At 40.7% G+C, this 21,902-nt stretch overlaps 1 protein-coding gene across 2 annotated transcripts in view; it reads right to left on the minus strand.

Annotated features, from left to right (window-relative positions):
• The window catches only part of LOC110537679 (ceramide synthase-like), a 58,187-nt gene extending 36,609 nt beyond the window's left edge, over positions 1-21,578 (minus strand). The window contains exons 1-3 of one of the 2 annotated variants that reach the window (XM_090192583.1): positions 20,958-21,553; positions 6,402-6,488; positions 4,269-4,446 (exon numbers count right to left, since the gene is read on the minus strand). Coding sequence is in view for 1 of the 2 variants with exons in the window: in XM_036937650.2 (XP_036793545.1) it covers positions 6,402-6,488; positions 20,958-21,079 (209 nt within the window). In the remaining variant the exon portion in view is untranslated. Of the gene's footprint in view, positions 1-4,268; positions 4,447-6,401; positions 6,489-20,957 lie in introns of both variants that reach the window. The other variant, XM_036937650.2, reaches the window with a different exon arrangement.
• Between the last annotated feature and the right edge of the window lie 324 nt (positions 21,579-21,902).

The raw sequence follows: 21,902 nt of genomic DNA on the forward strand, positions 1-21,902 counted from the left end.
CATTTTTTATTCAGCAATGTTGTGGGAACACCTCCCCCTTCCATATTAGGAGCTGTTACAGAAGGCTGAGGCAGTGGCCCCGCACAAGTTCTGCTTCAGAGTAATGGGGAGACACTTGAATCAGGTTGGTCACAGTTATGACTAGTTTCAGGAAACTAGGCATATGTCGCATGCCACTACTTCAGGAGCAGCATTTGAAAGTAAACATGCATTTTATTAGCACATTTTTTTTTTTTTGCAAAAATGCCTTCTAGAACATGTGCCTAAATAACAAACTTGTATTCCATCCATAAATACAAATACAATTGTTAAAATTACAAGCCTAGTTGGTTTAGCCATGAAAAAAGGACAACCTTCCCACTAGCCATGATTGGCTGAGATAATGTTACACTGTGCAAATGGACTACTCCTTGGAACGAGTGAGTAATGCCATGCTGGCACGTGTCTCTTGTGAATTCGCTGTAAATCAGGATCTCTGATTGGCTATGTTCAACCGTGTATTTATAGTTGGCTTCCATGACTGTATGGGTCAGATATAGGAGCTGAAGTCGACCAGTATCTGTGACGAGAGGGTCCTGGAACTGATCTATGCTGCAATGCCCATTAGGTGTAGGAAAACTCCTCAGAAGGGTCAAAAGTTGTTCACTGTGTGTGTATTTATTTATTGTGTCAGTATTTCATTTTAAATGTATTTCTTTTGTATTTTTTATATATATTTTAAACTCTACATTGTTGGAAAAGGACCCGTACATAAGCATTTCACAGTTAAGATTTGTTTACACTGCAGGCTTAACACAAAAACCAGTTTGGTTTTTCAAATCCATTTTGGACTACAGACTGTCCAAATAGCAAGTTACAAGTGTCCAAATTGGATGTGTGTGTGATCAAACAGCAGCCATTTGCTGACATGGCTACGCTAGTTGTCATAGTAATGACGGGTGTGCACGCAGTTGTGTTGGTTGTTTCGTGGTGGTGCTCGTGGTTCACTCAGAAGTTATTTGCAAGCTAAGGTGACAATGCCTGCTGTAGAAATTTACCAGTTGCTTTGCATGTTCAAAATCATAGTATCAGAACACAAAGACTCTTAAGGATAAGCTGATCCAACTTTCAAATGAATCCTTTTTGGATCAGCCACAGCAGTCAACTTGCTAGCTAGATAGCGGTTTAACACGTTCCCTAATTTGTTTGTAAACAATTAACAAGCTAGTTAGCTACTACATGTTCTTGTCAAACTGTCAGTCGTTAGCAAGCAATATGCCATATAAGTCTAAAAAACACTTGAGGGCAAATTATTCTGATTTGACCGTTCAGACAAGTCACATGGCCAGGGATGATATGTATCCAACTTCAAACCAACTATAAATGTAGTTTGAAATGTCACATTCAATGTGCTCATTGGCTGTCCAGACTGCAGGAAAAATAACCAATTCGAATATGCAAATAAATAGGATTGGAGTCACTTCAAACTGACAATGTGAACAGGGCTTTAGTTTACACCTGTTGTTTATGAAGCATGCAATACATGACATTTGATAAGGTGATTACTAATAAGACAGTACATCACAAGTGTTTAGTAATATGACCCTTCAATAAATGTCACTCATCAACTCTTCCTCGTTTTTCTACAGATGGCCTGAAGAGACCCTGTGTATTCTTCAAACATGTCAGAGAGCCAACTTTTGGCTACCCAGGCTATTTGCATTAAACTCCTTTTTTGTTTTTTGACTCAAATGCACACTCACTACCCACACACACACACACCTCTGTTTATCATCTATCCTGATTTCCTAGTCACTTTTATCCCTACTTTTATCCCTATGTACAGTTGAAGTCGGAAGTGTACATACGCCAAATACATTTAAACTCAGTTTTTCACAATTCCTGACATTTAATCCAAGTAAAAATTCCCGGTTTTAGGTCATTTAGGATCACCACTTTATTATAGGAAATGTGAAATGTCAGAATAATATTGGAGAGAATTATTTATTTCAGCTTATATTTCTTATCAATTAGTATTTGGTAGCATTGCCTTGAAATTGTTTAACTTGGGTCAAACGTTTTGGGTAGCCTTCCACAGGCTTCCCACAATAAGTTGGGTGAATTTTGGCCCATTCCTCCTGAAAGAGCTGGTGTAACTGAGTCAGGTTTGTAGACCTCCTTGCCCAAACATTTTCTATAGTATTGAGGTCAGGGCTGTGTGATGGCCACTCCAATACCTAGACCTTAAGCCATTTTGCCACAACTTTGGAAGTATGCTTGGGGTCATTGTCCATTTGGAAAACCCATTTGCGACCAAGCTTTATTGTGTTCTGTTCTGAGATGTTGCTTCAATATATCCACATCATTTTCCTCCCTCATGATGCCATCTATTTTGTGAAGTGCACCAGTCCCTCCTGCAGTAAAGCACCCCCACAACATAATGCTGCCAGCCCCATGCTTTCAGGGTGTCGATATAGGACTTGTTTTACTGTGGATATGGATACTTTTGTACCTGTTCCCTCCAGCATCTTCACAAGGTCCTTTGCTGTTGTTCTGGGATTGATTCGCACCAAAGTATGTTCATCTCTAGGAGACAGAACGTGTCTCCTTCCTGAGCGGTATGACGGCTGCGTGGTCCCATGGTGTTTATTTGCGTACTACTGTTTGTACAGATGAACGCGGTACCTTCAGTCATTTGGAAATTGCTCCCAAGGATGAATCAGACTTCTGGAGGTCTAAAAAATAAATTTTTGGCTGATTTCTTTTGATTTTCCCATGATGTCAAGCAAAGGAGGCACTGAGTTTGAAGGTAGGCCTTGAAATACATCCATATGTACACTTCCAATTGACTGATGATGTCAATTAGCCTACCAGAAGCTTCTAAAGCAATGATGTCATTTTCTGGAATTTTCCAAGCTGTTTAAAGGCACAGTCAACTTAGTGTATTTAAACTTCTGACCCACTGGAATTGTGATACAGTGAATTATAAGTGAAATAATCTGTCTGTAAACAATTGTTGGAAAAATTACTTGTGTCATGCACAAAGTAGACGTCCTAACCGACTTGCCAAAACTATAGTTTGTTAACAAGAAATTTGTGGAGTAGTTGAAAAACAACTTTTAATGACTCCAACATGTATGTAAACTTCCGACTTCAACTGTACAGTGCCCTCAAATTATTCATACCCCGTTCTAAAATGGATTACATGTTTTTTTCCATCAATCGACACATAATACCACATCTACCAATAAATGTCCTCCTTTGCGAAGTATTCTCTGCTCGACTTAGGGACCTTACAGACAATTGTATGTGTAGGTAAAGAGATGAGGTTGTCATTCAAAAATCATGTAAAAACACCATTATTGCACAGAGTGAGTCCATGCAATTTGCGACTTGTTAAGCAATTTCTACTCCTGAACTTAATTTGCCACAAAGGGATTGAATACTTATTGACTCAAGACATTTAATATTTTTTATTTGTCAATATTTTAAAAAACATAAATCCACTTCAACAATATGGGGTATTTATTGTGTGTAGGCCAGTGACACAAAATCTCTATTTAATCCATTTTAAATTCAGGCTAACACAATTGTAGGAAAAGTCAAGGGATGTGAATACATTGTAAATGGACTGTACCTCACACATACTATACTGACACTCCAACACACACGCATATTGACGCCACACACACACACACCGTCTATTATCTATCTTGACTGCCTGGTCACTTTTACCCCTACTTACATGTACATATTACCTCAACTACCTCGTACCCCTGCACATTGTCTCTGTACTGGTACTCCTTGTATATAGCTTTGTTATTGTTATTTTATTGTGTGATCATTTATTTAGCAAATGTTTCTTACTTAACTCTGCATTGTTGGAAAAGGGCTTGTAAGTAAGCATTTCACTGTAAAGTCTACACCTTGTGTATTTGGCACCTGTGACAAATAACATTTGATAGTTTGATTAATTTATGTATTCATTCGGGTTCACAGTGTGGACCGAACAGAGGTCACCGTACCGAACGGCTTGGTACGAATATGTACAGTTACAACTAATATTTGCACATTGTTATATATTAGCATAACACTGCTTCCACATTATTATGTGACGTATGGTTTATTCTACATAGAACTGTTACACTTTAAAGTTACCAAAACACTTAGTTTAGAATATAAGTTCAGCAATTGCACTAGTCTCAAATGACTCTTTAGGCTACTGACCGATGCAAAGCTTATAAGTTCAGCAATTGCACTAGTCTCAAATGACTCTTTAGGCTACTGACCGATGCAAAGCTTCCTCCTGAGTGGTATGAGAAGAGTGCCATCCTCCTGCATCTCACATCTGCTTGTAGTTATTGAACTCTGCCTGCTGGAACCAAGGGTTGAGGCAAACTCTGTCATATCCAGGATGGAGTGTCATGCACTTCACCTCCCTGCCGTGTAACTGCACCCTTCTATAACCTGTAATACATTACATAGATGGAAGGGACTTCATCACCCACTGGAGACTTGAAGACAGAACCACACCCAGAGAGCTGTGCATGTCAGTGTGTGCTTAGACAGCCAAATCCTTAGTCGGCCAAATAGACTAATAGAATGCCATTCTAGTTCTGGTTAGACAGCTGAAGTTGTGCTCTACACACAACTGATTTTTATTTGCTTGGTAAGTGTAGGCATACTGGTCTATATTGACATTCATATGATAGTTGCAGCATAAAAATGTGTCTTTGTAACAAACACACAGATTCATTTTTAGTTGATAAATGGATCTACACTAAAGCTGGGCGATGTTTGTGCAATGTCCACATGTAACCTACACCTGTAGAGATAATAGTTCTGGGATTTGTCTCCCGGGAAAGATCTAACAGCGGACATAAGGAGAGATGAGACAAAACTAGCCAGTTATAGAACATTGTGATTTAGGACAGCTGAGCTGACTCAAGACTGGGCATTCAACTCACAGTTGACACGGTTTCAATGATGAAACGTTAAAACTAAGTTGCAAGCTAATTTTATAGCAAGGTGTTGTAGAACAAGTGTTTTATGAAACACATTCCAGACACTGGCTCCTGCCATAACTGATTTGACAGAAATATCAGCTAGATAAGGTAGCGTGGTGATATCTGTAGCTGGCTATGCTAGCTGGCTATACTAGCTAGCTGCTGTCAGCTTGGCTAAACACAAGGTCAGTGCAGGCTTTAGCTGACACGTCATTCTCTAGATGGTCAGCTGAATACACGACCTGGTAATCCATCTGGCTCTGGGGACTTGTGAATGTTAACCTATTTAAAAAGGTCTTACTCCCATTGGCTACGGAGACATGATCACACAGTCATCTAGAACAGCTGGTGTTCTCACGCATGGTTCAGTGTTGATTGCCTCGAAGCGAGCATAGAAAGCATTTAGCTCATCTGGTAGGCTTGCGTCACATGGCAGCTCGCTGCTGGGTTTCCCTTTGTAATTCGTGATAGTTTGCAAGCCCTGCAACATCCAACGAGCGTCAGAGCCGGTGAAGTAGGATTCGATCTTACTCCAGTATTGACGCTTTACCTCTGATGGCGTCGGAAGTCATAGGCAGATTTCTTATTGGAGTCCCGCTCCTTGAACGCGGCAGCTCTACCCTTTAGCTCAGTGTGGATACTTCCTGTAATCCATGGCTTATGGTTGGGATATGTACGTACGACCTCATCGATGCACTTATTAATGAAGCCGGTAACTAATGTGGTAAACTCTTCAATGCCGTCAGATAGAACATATTCCAGTCTGTGCTAGCAACACAGTCCTGTAGTTTAGCACCATATTTTTAATTGACCACTGCTACTTTTAGTGTTTAGGTTTTAGCTTGTAATCAGGAGGATGGATTTATGGTCAGATTTGCCAAATGGAGAACTTTGTATGAGCCTATGTGTGTAGATTAAATATGATCTAGAATTTTTCCTCTAGTTGCACATGGCATGCTGGTAGAAATTAGGTTACCATTAGTTATTCTAACTCAGGCGAGCAGAACCTTGATACTTCCCTAATATTAGAGATTGCGCACCAGCTGTTAACAGACACATACCACCCAAGGTAGAGCCTGAGTGAGTTCACTCAACCACTGATAGGGGGCGGCAATTAAGCCCACTATAAGCTCTGTGGAAAACCGAGGTGATTTGTTCAGACCACAACTTACCGTTGTCATTAGGTATGAAGAAAAGGCAAGATGATAAGAGAGGGAGGTCAGGGTGTGTTCATTAGGCACTTATCCAATAAGAAGCTCTTGCTTTTGTGGTCCCGATACTGCTTGCATGAAGCATTGCCATGTAGCGTAAAAAAACAACTATGCAGACAGAAAGAAAACATGACTTCTTCGGCCGCACTGATTGGAGCACCCGAGTCGAGGAACTTGTCCCCCTGTCTGTTACTCGCTGACCTACCTGTCAGTCATGACGTCACCGCTGCATGCCAACACGACGATGACTCCTGCCGTGGTGGCCATGATGGCGTGGATGGAGGACACCAGCCTGAGAAGGATAAGAAATGTTTCAAAATAGAAAGTTACATATTTTAGGAGAAGCTTTAGATTCACTGTAATTAACATCTTGTTCATCAAATCAAATGTTATTGGTCAAATATACAGGGTTAGCAGAAGTTAATGCGAGTGTAGTGAAATTATTATGCTTCTAGTTCCGACAGTGCAGTAAAATCTAACAAGAAATCTCACAAATTCACAACGACTACATTATACACACAAATGTAAAGGAATGAATAAGAATATGTACATATAAATATATGGATTAGCGATTGCCGTACGGCATAGGCAAGATGGTATAGAATACAGTATATACATATGAGATGAGTAATGTAGGATATGTAGACATTACTAAAGTGGCGTTATTTAAAGTGACTAGTGATACCTTTATTAAATCTGTTTATTAAAGTGGCTAGAGATTTGAGTCAGTATGTTGGCAGCAGCCACTCAATGTTAGTGATGGCTGTTTAATAACAGTCTGATGACCTTGACTGAAAAAGAGCTTCTGTCTCTTGGTCCCAGCTTTGGACGCAACTGTAATGACCTCGCCTTCTGGATGATAGCAGGGTGAACAGGCAGTGGCTCGGGTGATTGTTGTCCTTGATGACCTTTTGGCCTTCCTGTGACACAGGTGCTGTAGGTGTCCTGGAGGGCAGGTAGTTTGCCCCCGGTGACGCATTGTGCAGACAGCACTACCCTAAAGAGAGCATTGTGGTTGAAGGCTGTGCAGTTGCCGTACCAGGCTGTGATACAGCCCGACAGTATGTCCTTGATTGTGCATCTGTAAAGGTTGAGTATTTTAGGTGAAAGCCTCCTGAGGATGAAGAGGCACTGTTGCGCTCCATTCACCACACTGTCTGAGTGGGTGGACCATTTCAGTTAGTCTGTGATCTACTGTCCCGTCAATGTGAATGGGGTGGAGGGGGGTGCTCCCTCTGCCGTTGCCGGAAGTCCACGATCATCTCCTTTATTTTGTTTATGTTGAGCGAGAGGTTATTTTCCTGACACCACACTCCGAGGGTCCTCTGAGCTCCTAGGATAGGGCAGTGTGCAGGCGATTGCGTCATCTGTGGACCTATTGGGGCGGTAAGCAAATTGGAGTGGGTCTAGGGTGTCAGGTAGGGTGGAGGTGATATGATCCTTGACTAGTCTCTCAAAGCACTTCATGATGATAGAGGTGAGTGCTACGGGGCGATAGTCATTTAGTTCAGTTACTTTAGCTTTCTTGGGAACAAGAACAATGAAGCATGTTGGGACAGAAGACTGGGACAGGGATTGATTGAATATATCTGCAAACACACCAGCCAGCCGGTCTGTGCATGCTCTTAGGACGCGGCTAGGGATGCCGTCTGGGCCGGCAGCCTTGCGGGGGTTAACACGTTTAAATGTTTTACTCACGTTGGCCACGGAGGAGGAGAGCCCACAGGCTTTGGTAGCGGGCCGTGTCAGTTGCACTTTACTGTCCTCAACGCGAGCAAGTTGCTTCATTTGTCTGGGAGCAAGATGTCAGCGACGGGGCTGGTTTTTCTTTTTGTAATCTGTGATTGACTATAGACCCTGTCACATACATGTTTTAGCCGCTGAATTGCGACTCTACATTGTCTCTATACTGATGCTTTGCTTGTTTGATTTCCTTGCGGCGGGAATAACTGTTTGTATTCGGTCATGTTTCCAGTCGCCTTGCCACTATTAAAAGCAGTGGTTAGGGTTTTCAGTTTAGCGCGAATGCTGCAATCCATTTCTGGTTAGGGAAGGTTTCAAAAGTCAGTGGGAACAACATCTCCGATGCACTTGATATTAAACCCAATCATCGAGTCAGCATATACGTCAATATTATTGTCTGAGGCTACCCGGAACATGTCCCAGTCAACTTGATTGAAGGAATCTTAAAGCGTGGAATCTGATTGGTCAGACCAGCATTGGATAGACCTGAGTACGGGTGTTTCCTGTTTTAGGTTCTGCCTATAGGATGGGGGCAACAAAACGGAGACATGGTCAAATCTGCTGAAGGGAGGGTGGGGGAAGGCATTGTATGCATCGCGGAAGTTAGATTAGCAATGGTCCAGAATTCTACCCACTCGTGTCAGGCATTTGATATGCTGATAGAATTTAGGAAGCCTTGTTCTCAGATTAGTGTTGGTAAAATCCTGAGCTACAATAAAAGCAGCCTCAGGACACGGTTGAAGTCGGAAGCTTACATACACTTAGGTTGGAGTCATTAAAACTCGTTTTTTAACCACTCCACAAGTTTCTTGTTAACAAACTATAGTTTTGGCTTGTCGGTTAGGACCTACTTTGTGCATGACAAGCAATTTTTCCAACAATTGTTTACAGACAGATTATTTCACTGTATCACAACTCCAGTGGGTCAAAAGTTTACATACACTAAGTTGACTGTGTCTTTAAACAGCTTGGAAAATTCAAGAAAATGATGTCATGGCTTTAGAAGCTTCTAATAGGATAATTGACATCATTTGAGTCAATTGGAGGTGTACCTGTGGATGTATTTCAAGGCCTACCTTCAAACTCAGTGGCTCTTTGCTTGACATGGGAAAACCTAAAGAAAATCAGCCAAAACCTCAGAATTTCTGAGGGAGCAATTTCCAAATTCCTGAAGGTACCACGTTTATCTGTACAAACAATAATACGCAAGTATAAACATCATGGGACCACACAGTCATCATACCGCTCAGGAAGGAGACGCGTTCTATCTCCTAGAGATGAACATACTTTGGTGCAAATCAATCCCAGAAAAACAGCAAATTACCTTGTGAAGTTGCTGGAGGAAACAGGTACAAAAAGTATCTAAATCTACAGTAAAACGAGTCCTATATCGACATAACCTGAAAGGCCGCTCAGCAAGGAAGAAGCCACTGCTCCAAAACTGCCATAAACAAGCCAGACTACGGTTTGCAAATGCACATGGGGACAAAGATCATACTTTTTGGAGAAATGTCCTCTGGTCTGATGAAACAAAAATATAACTTTTTGGCCATAATGACCATCGTTATGTTTGGAGGGAAAAAGAGGAGGCTTGCAAGCCGAAGAACACCTTCCCAACCGTGAAGCACGGGGGTGGCAGCATCATGTTGTGGGGGCGTGCTTTGCTGCAGGAGGGACTGGTGCACTTTACAAAATAGATAGCATCAGGAGGCAGGAAAATTATGTGGATATATTGAAGCAACATCTCAAGACATCAGTCAGGAAGTTAAAGCTTGGTCGCAAATGCGTCTTCCAAATGGACAATTACCCCAAGGATACTTCCAAAGTTGTGGCAAAATGGCTTAAGGACAACAAAGTCAAGGTATTGGAGTGGCCATCACAAAGCCCTGACATCAACCCTTTAGAAAATGTGTGGGCAGAACTGAAAAAGCGTTTGCGAGCAAGGAGGCCTACAAACCTGACTCAGTTACACCAGCTCTGTCAGGAGGAATGGGCTAAAATTCACCCAACTTATTGTGGGAAGCTTGTGGAAGGCTACTTGAAACATTTGACCCAAGTTAAACAATTTAAAGGAAATGCTACCAAATACTAATTGAGTGTATGTAAACTTCTGACCGCCTAGGAACGTGATGAAAGAAATAAAAGCTGAAATAAATCTATTACTCTGACATTTCACATTCTTAAAATAAAGTGGTGATCCTAACTGACCTAAGAGAATTGTTACGAAGATTAAATGTCAGGAAATTTGAAAAACTGAGTTTAAATGTACTTGGCTAAGGTGTATGTAAACTTCCGACTTCAACTGTATATGGTTTCCAGTTTACATAGAGTCCAGTTAAGTTCTTTCAGGACTGTCGAGGTATCTGCTTGGGGGGGGGGGGGGGGGGGGGAATATACATGGCTGTGACTATAATCTAAAATAATTATCTTGGGAGATAATGCGGTCGGCATTTGATTGTAAGGAATTCTAGATCAGTTGAACAAGAGAACTTGAGGTCCTGTTTGTTATGATTACACCATGAGTCATTAATCATAAGGCATACACCCCCGCCCTTCTTCTTACCAGAGAGATGTTTGTTTGTCAGCGCGATGCATGAAGGAACCGGGTGGCTATACCGACTCTGACAACATATCCCGAGTGAGCCATGTTTCCGTGAACCAGAGAATGTTAAAATCTGATGTCTCTCTGGAAGGCAACCCTAGTGCCCTAATTTCGTCCACCTTGTCGTCTAGAGATTGGACATTGGTAAGTAATATGCTCGGAAGCGGTGACTGGTGTGCTCGCCTTCTAAGTCTGACCAGTAGGCCGCTCCATCTGCCTCGCTTGCGCCGACCGCGTTGTTTTGGGTCGGCCTCTGGGATCAGATCCCATGTCCAGGGTGGAGGTTCGAACAAAGGATCCACTTCGGGAAAGTCGTATTCCTGGTCATAATGTTGGTAAGCTGACGTATCTTTTATATCCAATAGTTCTTCCTGGCTGTACGTAATAACACTTGAGATTTTCTGGGCTAACAGTGTTAGAAATAATATATAAAAAAACAAATTACTGCATAGTTTCCTTGAAGCGAGGCGACCCTCTCTGTCGGCGCCATCTTGTCATCTCATGAATACAAGTTGAAGTAGAAATATGTTAATAAACAGAAACAGTATTTACAGTACTTACAGGCAATAGTCAAATGAAAAGCTGTCAACTTTGCCAATGTATGTTAGATTCCGATGAGAGACAAGCAAATAATAGGGAGAACAGCATCCTCATACCCTCCGTTTTCTAAAGTAGGAATGTCACTACACAAGTTGCAAATAGACAGAGTATAATTTTTCTTCAGGGAAATTAAGGATGTAAGCATTTTACCCAGGGTAGCCTACTCCACATCCTGCCTCACAAGCAATTGTGGCAGGCTAACAGATAAGCACCCATTTCATCAGTTTGCTGTTCCATTTGGTATTTCCTTTGGTCTTGGTCTGCAAAACTTCTATTAACTATATTTCTGAGAGGTGTGATTCACATATAAGAGAATGGAATACTCTGTTTCACTTCTCCCTTTCTTTCGGGGGCCTGCCTTTTATTGAAAACATTTGCGCCCAATATCTGTAATGTGGAATGTTATGCAAATTGTCAGCGATTGGATCATCTTCACAGAAGTTGCAATAATGCTCAATTCTGCGTTTTTCCACACAGGAAAATAATATAAAATGTTTAAGAACAGATTTCTTTTTTATAGTCAGCATTTTGAAAATACATATTTCTGAAAGCTATGGGACCTCTGCTTTAACCACGGTTGGAGTTTAAAATAATAATAATAATAAATAATAATAAGAGTAAGTCAATTCAGATAGGGACAGGGGGATACCTAGTCAGTTGTGCAACTGAATACATTCAACTGAAATGAGTCTTCAGTTGGAATTCAGGAAGTGAACTGAAATTCCAATTAATCATAAGAGGCATTTACTTTTTAATGACTTCTGAATAAACTGAAAAGGAGAAGCTATATATTTCAAACGTTTTTCCAATTTTTAAATCATACATTTAAATGAATTGCTGAATTGGGTGACCTCAATTCGAATAGACCCCAACCCTCTCTCTCTATTGACAACGCTAAACCAGCACATCGTTTCTTAGAGGACAACGATTGGACCGGTTACTTTCTAGACTGTCCAACTGCCCCCCTATTGGAGCAGCTCTAGACTTAATCCTTATAGTGAAGGAAATAAAATGCTAGTAAAACATAGCGACATTCAGTTTGGACTCCAGGCCAATTCAATGGGAACATAACGGGCAGGTGTGACTGACAGGCACTGCAGAGACTTTATATGGAACGCCCATCACAAATCTAACCACCATTCATTCTGCACAAATTCAAGGACCAAAACACCAAATAATTATATTTCATATGGGCTGCAACCAAAATTGCACCACTATGGGCCCTGGTAAAAAGTAGTACACTAAAGGGAATAGGGTGCTATTTCAGACACAATCAAGGAGTTCGCCTTTAAAATGTGGACGAAGGGCTTGTTCAACCAGGCACTCAACTTCCGGCTTAGTTTGACAGATCTTGGCATCTCTGGCAATATGCAGCTTGAAATCACATTCCTTCACCCTTACCCACAGCCACTCGCTATTCACGCCTTTTATGAATCGCTCAATTTCCAAATTATTAAAGGTATTTAGCAGTACAGTAGTCTCACTCCAGGCTAGGTCAAAAGAGGGAGAAGGCACACAGACCCATTTCCTGTTGAGACCTGCTGCTCCGGAGGCTCGCACCCTTCTCCACAGACCTTAGTTTCATATTGCAGCTTTAATAGGCCTATCATTTCTTTCCTATGGACAATAAAGTATCTATCCATCTATCTAGCATTTATTAGTGCTGTCACAATATCAGAATTTTGACTTCGATACCATCACGATACTCGATACCACGGCAAAAAAAATAAGGCATATTATCCTAAGTCACAGAATGGCACTTGACCCAGCCAGAAACTCAGCTACTGCTCTGTTTAATTATTGGCTATCTTTTGAGCTCAATATCATTCGATTTTTTCAAAAATTTTCAAAGACAGCAATGTATTCATTAATAATCTATTTGACTTTGATAAAAGCAATCTAACTACATAAATGGTCATCTTTTATCTGAATGGTAACTCTATTGATCGCCCAAATTCAGTGTTCAGATAACGGTTTCAATACAGCCCATTCCTGAATCTCTCTGCAATTATCAGTGGTTTGGGAGAATGTCCTTTTAAGGTAGCCACAATTTCATCATATGATTTATCACCAGGTTTTCCAGGCATTACTAGGCTGCGCAGTAGATTGAATGTTTTTCCTCCCATAACAGTAAAAAATGTTGGCACAATGACTTCTGCTATAATTTCATTTGCCAACACAAAGTACTCAAAACATTCTGTGTAAGAACTCCATTGTTCCACAGATTCATCAAATGTTCCTATATTTCCAACCAAGGCAGACATTTTTTGTTTATTTTTCTTTCTCACACTTTTCAGACGGTCCCTTACTCCTAGACCCCTTTTTTTCTTCTTTTAACTCATGATGACTTCACTTTCTTCCCCAGCGAAACTCTTCCTATCCATTGAGGCTCTTGTTGCTGTGACATCAAAAGCTAGCTAGCATCACTTGACTGGCTAGCTCCACGATTTGTTTGCGTATTTCTACAGCGGAAAAAAACTCAGACTTTGACAAAGATAATGACCCCAAACGTGAGAACATTTCTTCCTTGTTATGTGGCACACTGTATAACTTTTACAACTAATATATGGACAGGACATGAGACGGGAGTAGAAATTAACGTGGGCATTGTTTAATGTGTTTAACAGTTAGAGCATTCCATGCATTTCAACGTAGGTAAGCAAGGGGGGGGGGGGGGGGGGGGGGGTTACAGGTGCCTTAAAAGGAACAAAACTAGAATATCAATACACAACAAAGGGATATATCTGTTCCTGGTTCATTTTTTTTGGAATGGGGCATGCTTATTTAAGATGGTGAGGAAAGCACTTAAAGAATAACCAGGCATCCTCTACTCTACTGGAAGATGATTTAACAAAAGAGCATTTGCGAAAAAAGCACAATCGTTGCACGACTGTACCTAACCATAAACACCAATGCCTTTCTTAAAATCAATACACAGAAGTAAATATTTTTAAACCTGCTTATTTAGCTAAAAGAAATCCAGGTTAGCAGGCAATATTAACCAGGTGAAATTGTGTCACTTCTCTTCCGTTCATTGCACGCAGAGTCAGGGTATATGCAACAGTTTGGGCAGCCTGGCTCATTGCGAACTAATTTGTCCGAATTTTACATAATTATGACATAACATTGAAGGTTGTGCAATGTAACAGGAATATTTAGACTTAGGGATGCCACCCGTTAGATAAAATACAGAACGGTTCTGTATTTCACTGAAATAATAAACGTTTTGTTTTCGAAATTATAGTTTCCGGATTCGACCATATTAATGACCAAAGGCTCGTATTTCTGTGTGTTATGTTATAATTAAGTCTGATTTGATAGAGCAGTCTGACTGAGCGATGGTAGGCAGCAGCAGGCCCGTAATCATTCATTCAAACATTACTTACGTGCGTTTTGACAGCAGCTCTTCGCAAGCACAGCGTTGTTTATGACTTCAAGCCTATCAACTCCCGAGATTAGGCTGGTGTAACCGATGTGAAATGGCTTGCTAATTAGCGGGGTGAGCGCTAATAGCGTTTCAAACGTCACTCGCTCTGAGACTTGGAGTAGTTGTTCCCCTTGATCTGCAAGGGTAACGTTTCTTCGAGGGTGGCTGTTGTCGATGTGTTTCTGGTTCGAGCCCAGGTAGGAGTGAGGAGAGGGACGGAAGCTATGCTGTTACACTGGCAATACTAAAGTGCCTATAAGAACATCCAATAGTCAAATGGTAAAGAGAGAAATAGTCCTATAATTCCTATAATAAGTACAAGCTAAAGCTTCTTACCTGGGAATATTAAAGACTCATGTTAAAAGGAACCACCAGCTTTCATATGTTCTCATGTTCTGAGCAAGGAACTTAAACATTAGCTTTTTTACATGGCACATATTGCACTTTTACAACACTTTATTTTTGCATTATTTAAACCAAATTGAACATGTTTCAACATTTATTTAAGGCTAAATTTATTTTATTGATGTATTATATTAAGTTAGAATAAGTGTTCATTCAGTATTGTTGTAATTATCACAAATAAATAAAAATCGGACGATTAATCGGTATCGGCGTTTTTGGTCCTCCAATAATCTGTATCGGCGTTGAAAAATCGACCTCTAGCTTGTAAGCATGCATTTCACGCTAAGGTTGTATTCGGCGCATGTGACAAATAAAATGTAATTTGATTAAGCATACATTTTTGTTAACTGTAATTTTGTTAGTTATGCTCCAACTTTCCCTCCATCTTGTGCTAACATCAGTTCTTTATAAGTATTGGTTCCAATAGTTTAATAGAACTGCCATTCTAACAGCAGAAATGGGGCAGCTGAAGCAACCAAGATAAATGCCTTCTGGTGCAACGATGTGACCATGGCTCTCTCAATCACTGTGGAGGGAACAATCCCCGAATCAACTCAGTGATTTCTAAACAAATGTGGAAATGGCCCAAGAGAGTGTGGTTCAGTTGGTTGGAGGAGCATGGGGCTTGGAATAGCAGAGCTGTGGGTTTGAATTAGTTGTTGTATTAGCCACACATCAAATACAATTTGACTTGTTACATGATTCGTAAACACGTGTGGACTAACAGTGAAATACTTAGACCCTTCCCAACAATGCAGAGAGAAAGAAGATAGAGAAATAGAAAGTAAAAGACAAAAAGTAATAATAGATACATATTAGGGCTGGGCATTGACAGGGACCTGAAGATACGAAATTATCACAATACCATAGAATCGCAATCGCAATACGTATATGTATTGTTATTCAATACTGCGATTTTATTGCGATTTGATGTTCCAAACATATTGCTTACTACGCTGAACAAAAATATAAAGTGCAACATGTAAAGTGTTGGTCCTCATGTTTCATGAGCTGAATTTTTTTTTAAATCCCTGAAAATGTCCATACAAAACGCTTATTTCTCCACAAATTTGTTTACATTGGTTTACATTGGTGAGCATTTATCCTTTTCCAAGATAATCCATCCACCTGAAAGGTGTGGCATATCAAGAAGCTAATTAAACAGCATGATCATTACACAGGTGCACCTTGTGCTGGGGACAATAAAAGTCCACTTTAAATACGCCGTTTTGTCACAACACAATGACACAGATGTCTCAGGTGTTGAGGAAGCATGCAATTGGCATGCTGACTGCAGGAATGTCCGCCAGAGAATTTAATGTTAATTTCTCTATCATAAACTGCCTCCAACGTTGTTTTAAATCATTTGGCAGTATGTCCAAAAGGCCTCACAACCGCAGACCACATGTTTCCATGCCAGCCGAGGACTTCCACATCAAGCTACTTCACCTGTGGGATCGTCTTGACGGGCGGGGGGGTGTTGTAACTCAGTCAAATATTTTGTTGCATGTTGCGTTTATATTTTTGTTCAGTATGTGTCTGCTGTAGATAGAGAAGAGTGTAACAAGTGTGGTTGTTTCCATTTGCCACTACACAAATGTATTTCAACATTTATGTATATATATTGGTTAATTGAGATTACATATCAATAAGGTGTATGCCATTGGTCTTGCTGCAGACAGGAGGGTAATACAGTTGTCCTCCACAGCTAAATGTTCTTGTCTATTTTTAGGTATTTATACCTATTGTATATTATACTATTTTTGTAATTGTTGTCTTTGATTACAAAAGCCCAGTCTGATAATTCAATACAAGCGAATAAACAACAATCAACTGGGACTGCTGGCTGAGTATTCCTTTCTTTAAAAAAAACAATGCAAGGGAGTTAAGAAGTACAATCACATCTGTTACAAGAGCATAAGAAAATTAGTTTTGATCAGTCATGAAAATAAAAGAGTTGAAAACATGTTGGCTCACTATTTAAAAAAGGAAGCTGGAGAACCAGCTAGATTATGAAAAATGCAAGAGATTTGGTATAGCTGACTAGCACTAGCTAACGCTACCAAGCAACAACAAAAATGATTATTTTTACAAATCAATACGGAGTCAAAGTATCAATATAATATCATCCAAAATAATAGTGTGATATGCAACTATCAATTTCTTCCCCCATCACTACCACATATAGTTTAATGAATACGTCTTAACTGTATGTTTCATTGGATACAAGTGTTCACAAAAGAACCATGTTATTAGAACTATATTATTCCTGCATTGGCCAATAGCCACATATTGTGGAGCAGGAGCTCCAAGTATGTAATAATGTTTAGATTTTATAGATAGTTCTACAAAAGGACCTATAATGGAGCGAGCAGGTTGCATCTATGGTAACTAAGTGCAGCAAAACACTTTTTTCCATACTCTACCTTAAAAGATTCAAAGCACCACAAGACCTGATGAACATTAACACTGGCTACATATGCCCCACCCTGGAATATGCCGCAGCTCATGGATCCAGGCCTAGTCTGATGACCCGGAGCATATTCAGAAGAGAGCATGCATGCCGCATCATCCTAGGAGGATACTCCAGTTATACTGAGGCACTACTGACCCTGTCCCTACCCAGGCTTCTTGAAAAGGAGGACACAGCTCTGCAGACTTCGCTGTCAGCCTCCTCAACTCTCCATTCAGAGACTATCTATCCCCTGACCGAAACACAGCAACAGGTAGGAACACCCGCAGCCAAAATCAACTGACAATCCAAAAGTCAACAATACAGAAGGTCACCTATCCCATACCTCTGTTCATTAATTAGTCACTAAGATCGCTGGACCTCGATTAATAATTGTATAATTTCTATACATTTTTGTATTTTGTCAACCTCTTAAATCATCCATATTTTGTATGCGCAATGATTTCAGTTTGTATTGACTGCTATCAGTGTATCATTCTTTTTACTTTACTGAACACACTCACATGACCAAATGTATGTGGACACCCCTACACCATTGCTGACAGGTGTATAAAAATCTAGCACAGCCCTGCAATTTCCATAGACAAACATTGGCAGTAGAATGGCCTTACTAAGCCCAGTGACTTTCAACATGGCACCGTCACAGGAAGCCATCTTTCCAACAAGTCCGTTCGTCAAATTTCTGCCCTGCTAGAGCTGCCTGGTCAAGTGTAAGTGCTGTCATTGTGAAGTGGAAATGACTCGGAGCAACAACGGCTCAGCCGCGAAGTGGTAGGCCACACAAGCTCACAGAAATAGGACCACAGTGCTGAAGCGTGAAGAAATCATCTGTCCTCGGTTACAACACTAGCTAACAAGTTCCCAACGGCCTCTGGAAGCAACAAGCCCATGATTTTGGAATGAGATGTTCGACGAGCAGGTGTCCACATACTTTTGGTCAGTATCTATCCATCTTTAACTGTATGTTTCATTGGATAAGCATGTTGACAAAATTACCATATTATAATTCATATGAAGCCTATATTATTATGTTAAGCGTGGCTACGAACAGTGTGGCTACATAGGTGATCTTATGTTCTTCCCATGATGGAAAGACCTAGGCTTATCCTGCCTGAACATCAGTCCCACACACATGGTGCACTGCAGGTGGAGATAAGGTAATTTCCATGTAAAGGGTCCCATGAGCACCAACATGTGAAAATGGGTTTCAAATTAAAGCTAAGAGTCTATATAGAAAGTCTACATCTCCATTAACTTATTTTTTTTAAACATTTTTGTTGCATTACAAAGTGGGATTGAACAATTTAATTGTATTTTTTTGTCATCGATCTACACAAAATACTCCCTAATGTACATAATCTAACTTTTGACAAATTAATACTAATTTAATAACTCAAATAGTAGTTGCATAAGTATTCACCCATTTTGCTTAGGCAAGGCTAAATTAGTTCTGAAATAAACTTTGTCATAACAAATCACATACATGTGTGAAATAATAGAACTTTTTTTTGTTGTCCCCCATACATACAACAACTGTAAGGTCCCCCAGTCAAGTACTGAATTTAAAGCACATATTCAACTACAATAGGCCAGGGAGCTTTTCGAAAGCCTCAAAGAGGGGCAGTGATCAGTAGATGGGTAACAATAACAAATCAGACACGGACTATATCTTTAAGCATGGTCAAGTTAATAATTACATTGTGGATTATGTATTAAGCCACCCAGACACATCAAAGATGCTGTAGTCCTTCTGAACTGAGCTACAGGACAGTAACAAAACTGCTTATGGATGTCACCATGAGGTCATTGGTGATATAAAAATGTATAGAGTTCAATGGCTGTGATGTGAGAAAGCTGAGGGTGGATCAACAACATTGTAAAAAAAAATATGGTTTGGCATACATTTTAAGTGAAACCAGTCTCCCCACAATGAAATTGTCCACAAAACACCACTTTACCCACGTGACACAAACCCCGACGAATGCTGTTCACAACAGTCTTGAGGGGAGTTGGGGCAAATGAGAATAAAACTGTTTATTGTTCATTACAAATGTCAATACCATTCTTCTACTTAACAATATAGAGGGGATATATACTACATGACCTTCTGGGAAAGCTTTCCACTAGATGTTGGAACATTGCTGCAGGGACTTGCTTCCATTTTGCCATGAGCCTTAGTGAGGTCGGGCACTGAGGTTGGGCGATTAGACCTTGCTCGCAGTCGGTGTTCCAATTCATCGCAAAGGTGTTCGATTGGGTTGAGGTCAAGGCTCTGTGCAGGCCAGTCAAGTTCAAGTCTAGCAGGGCAGAAATTTGAAGAACTGACTTGCTGGAAAGGTGGCATCCTACGACTGTGCCACGTTGAAAGTCACTAGGCTCTTCAGTAAGGCCATCTTACTGACAATGATTGCATGGCTGTGTGCTCAATTTTATACACCTGTCAGCAACAGGTGTGTCTGAAATAGACAAATCCAATCATTTGAAGGGGTGTCCACATACTTTCATATATATAGTGTATGTGGAACGAGAAATGGTCTGGTCTAATCTTGTTATAGAATCTGTATTTTTTTTAAATGCCACTGCCTAAAATACCGCCAGAAGGAGAAAATCTCGAGCAGCACACTGCAGCTTTTCCAGATGCTCACTGACCCACTGGCACTTTAATGGGCAGGTAAAACAAATACAACACATACAGTAGCAGGCCAAGAGATCGTAAAACAAACGTATATGAATTAACTATTAATTAGGTTGCTGATGGGCATTCATGATAACATTAGTTGTCTTTTTTTGTAACCTAGTCTACGTTATTGCAGCCAGATAATGCCCGATAGCTTCTCCCGCTATCGGGATATGTGACATAATCAAACTGGTGAGGCATTCAAGACTGACTTGACGGGGTTACTGAGCTAGCTATTTAGCTATGTATCCCCCGAGGCATCAACACATGCGTTTAAGAAATGCATTTTCCGTTAGATGAGCATTGGCGAATTAATAGGAGCGTGATTAAGGCCAAGCGATCGACTCAGTATACTGTAGTTCAGCACTTTACATTGCATAACTCAGCCACCACAGCGATCGAGTTTGAAGGGGAATTATCAACTAGCTAGAGAGTGACAGGGTACAAATGAGCATCGAACTCACCCCTGCGCATGTGATTGTGTAATTTTGACCAAGACGCAGCAATATTCCCATGGTATTACTATGTTGTAATTCACAGGGCTAGCCACCACCGTTATGATAACGCAGCCTACAATAACATTATCGGGTACGACAATGGCCATGACGACATATCAAATGTACAAAAGCATAATTTCTAATCTAATATCTTTCAGCACTGTTTGAAATAGCAACTGTGGCTAAAAACCCAAGGCAAGCTCGAGACTCAGCAATTTGTTGTATCAGCTTGCATGGCCGTACTAGCTAGCATAGCCTCCAAGGGCCAGCTACTGCTTGACCAGCTATGTCCAGGATTAAACGTTTACCATCTGGAATTTTTTTAAATAATAATTACCTCTCGCTGACCAGTACAACGTCTGCATCGGTCCACTGTTTGAAAATGGACGGGAGTACCTTCCGAAAGACGAAGAAGAGTCCGGGAAAAACTACGACGCCGCAAGCCAGCACTTGCAACATCCTTGCGCTTCTCCCACTATCGACCTATCTATTATTATAATATGGGTCGAGGGCTGCAAGATGTATTTTACACACCGCGTTTTACACCGGCGACTGGGATTCGCCGTGTTTGCTAGACAGCATTAGTGCTCACGCCACAAGATCCAGTCACCGGTGACCGCTGCGTTTTTCCCCTTGCCTCAGCAACACCACACTGTACACACAACCTAGCTAGCGAAGGTACTCGGTGATTGATTGGTCTTCACTCCTGGCGCAAAGCCGGTAACGTTAGACAACACGCTAACTACATGCCGCGGAATACAATTTAATATCGAGGTTTGGGAATATTCTACCCGAAAAAAAACTGGGGAAAAAATAATACATATGTGAATTAAACCGAGGCAAGGTTTGACCTACGCGTCGGTTTCTCCGAGTTGGGGTACCTTGCTATGCGAACTATCAACGACTCGACAAGCGCTCTCTTATCAAAGATGTGTATAACTTAACCAAGACAGACCACACAGCCTGTCGTTTCAAATGAGTCATAGTGGGCAGAACAAGCAAGGAGGTGGGCAGAGTCAAGCACGAACTAGCAAGATCCTATTGGCGCGTTTTAGCTGTATTTGCATATTTCCGATAGGGAACGCCTTCTCCATGCGCGTGTGCAATATATCAATTCCTTTTGCACTTCTAAACAACGCAATTAAAAAAAAAACTTCAGCAAAAGGTAAAGTCTAGAAAACTTAGTCCACTGTTTGTAACAAATTATAGTTTTGGGATCAGAAAACTGTATTGAGATCAATGACAAAATGTGCTATGTCAGCCAAAATCCATCTTGTTCCAT

Source organism: Oncorhynchus mykiss, chromosome 12 (assembly GCF_057628025.1).
Source record: "Oncorhynchus mykiss isolate SJ-2025 chromosome 12, ASM5762802v1, whole genome shotgun sequence".
NCBI lineage: Eukaryota > Metazoa > Chordata > Actinopteri > Salmoniformes > Salmonidae > Oncorhynchus > Oncorhynchus mykiss.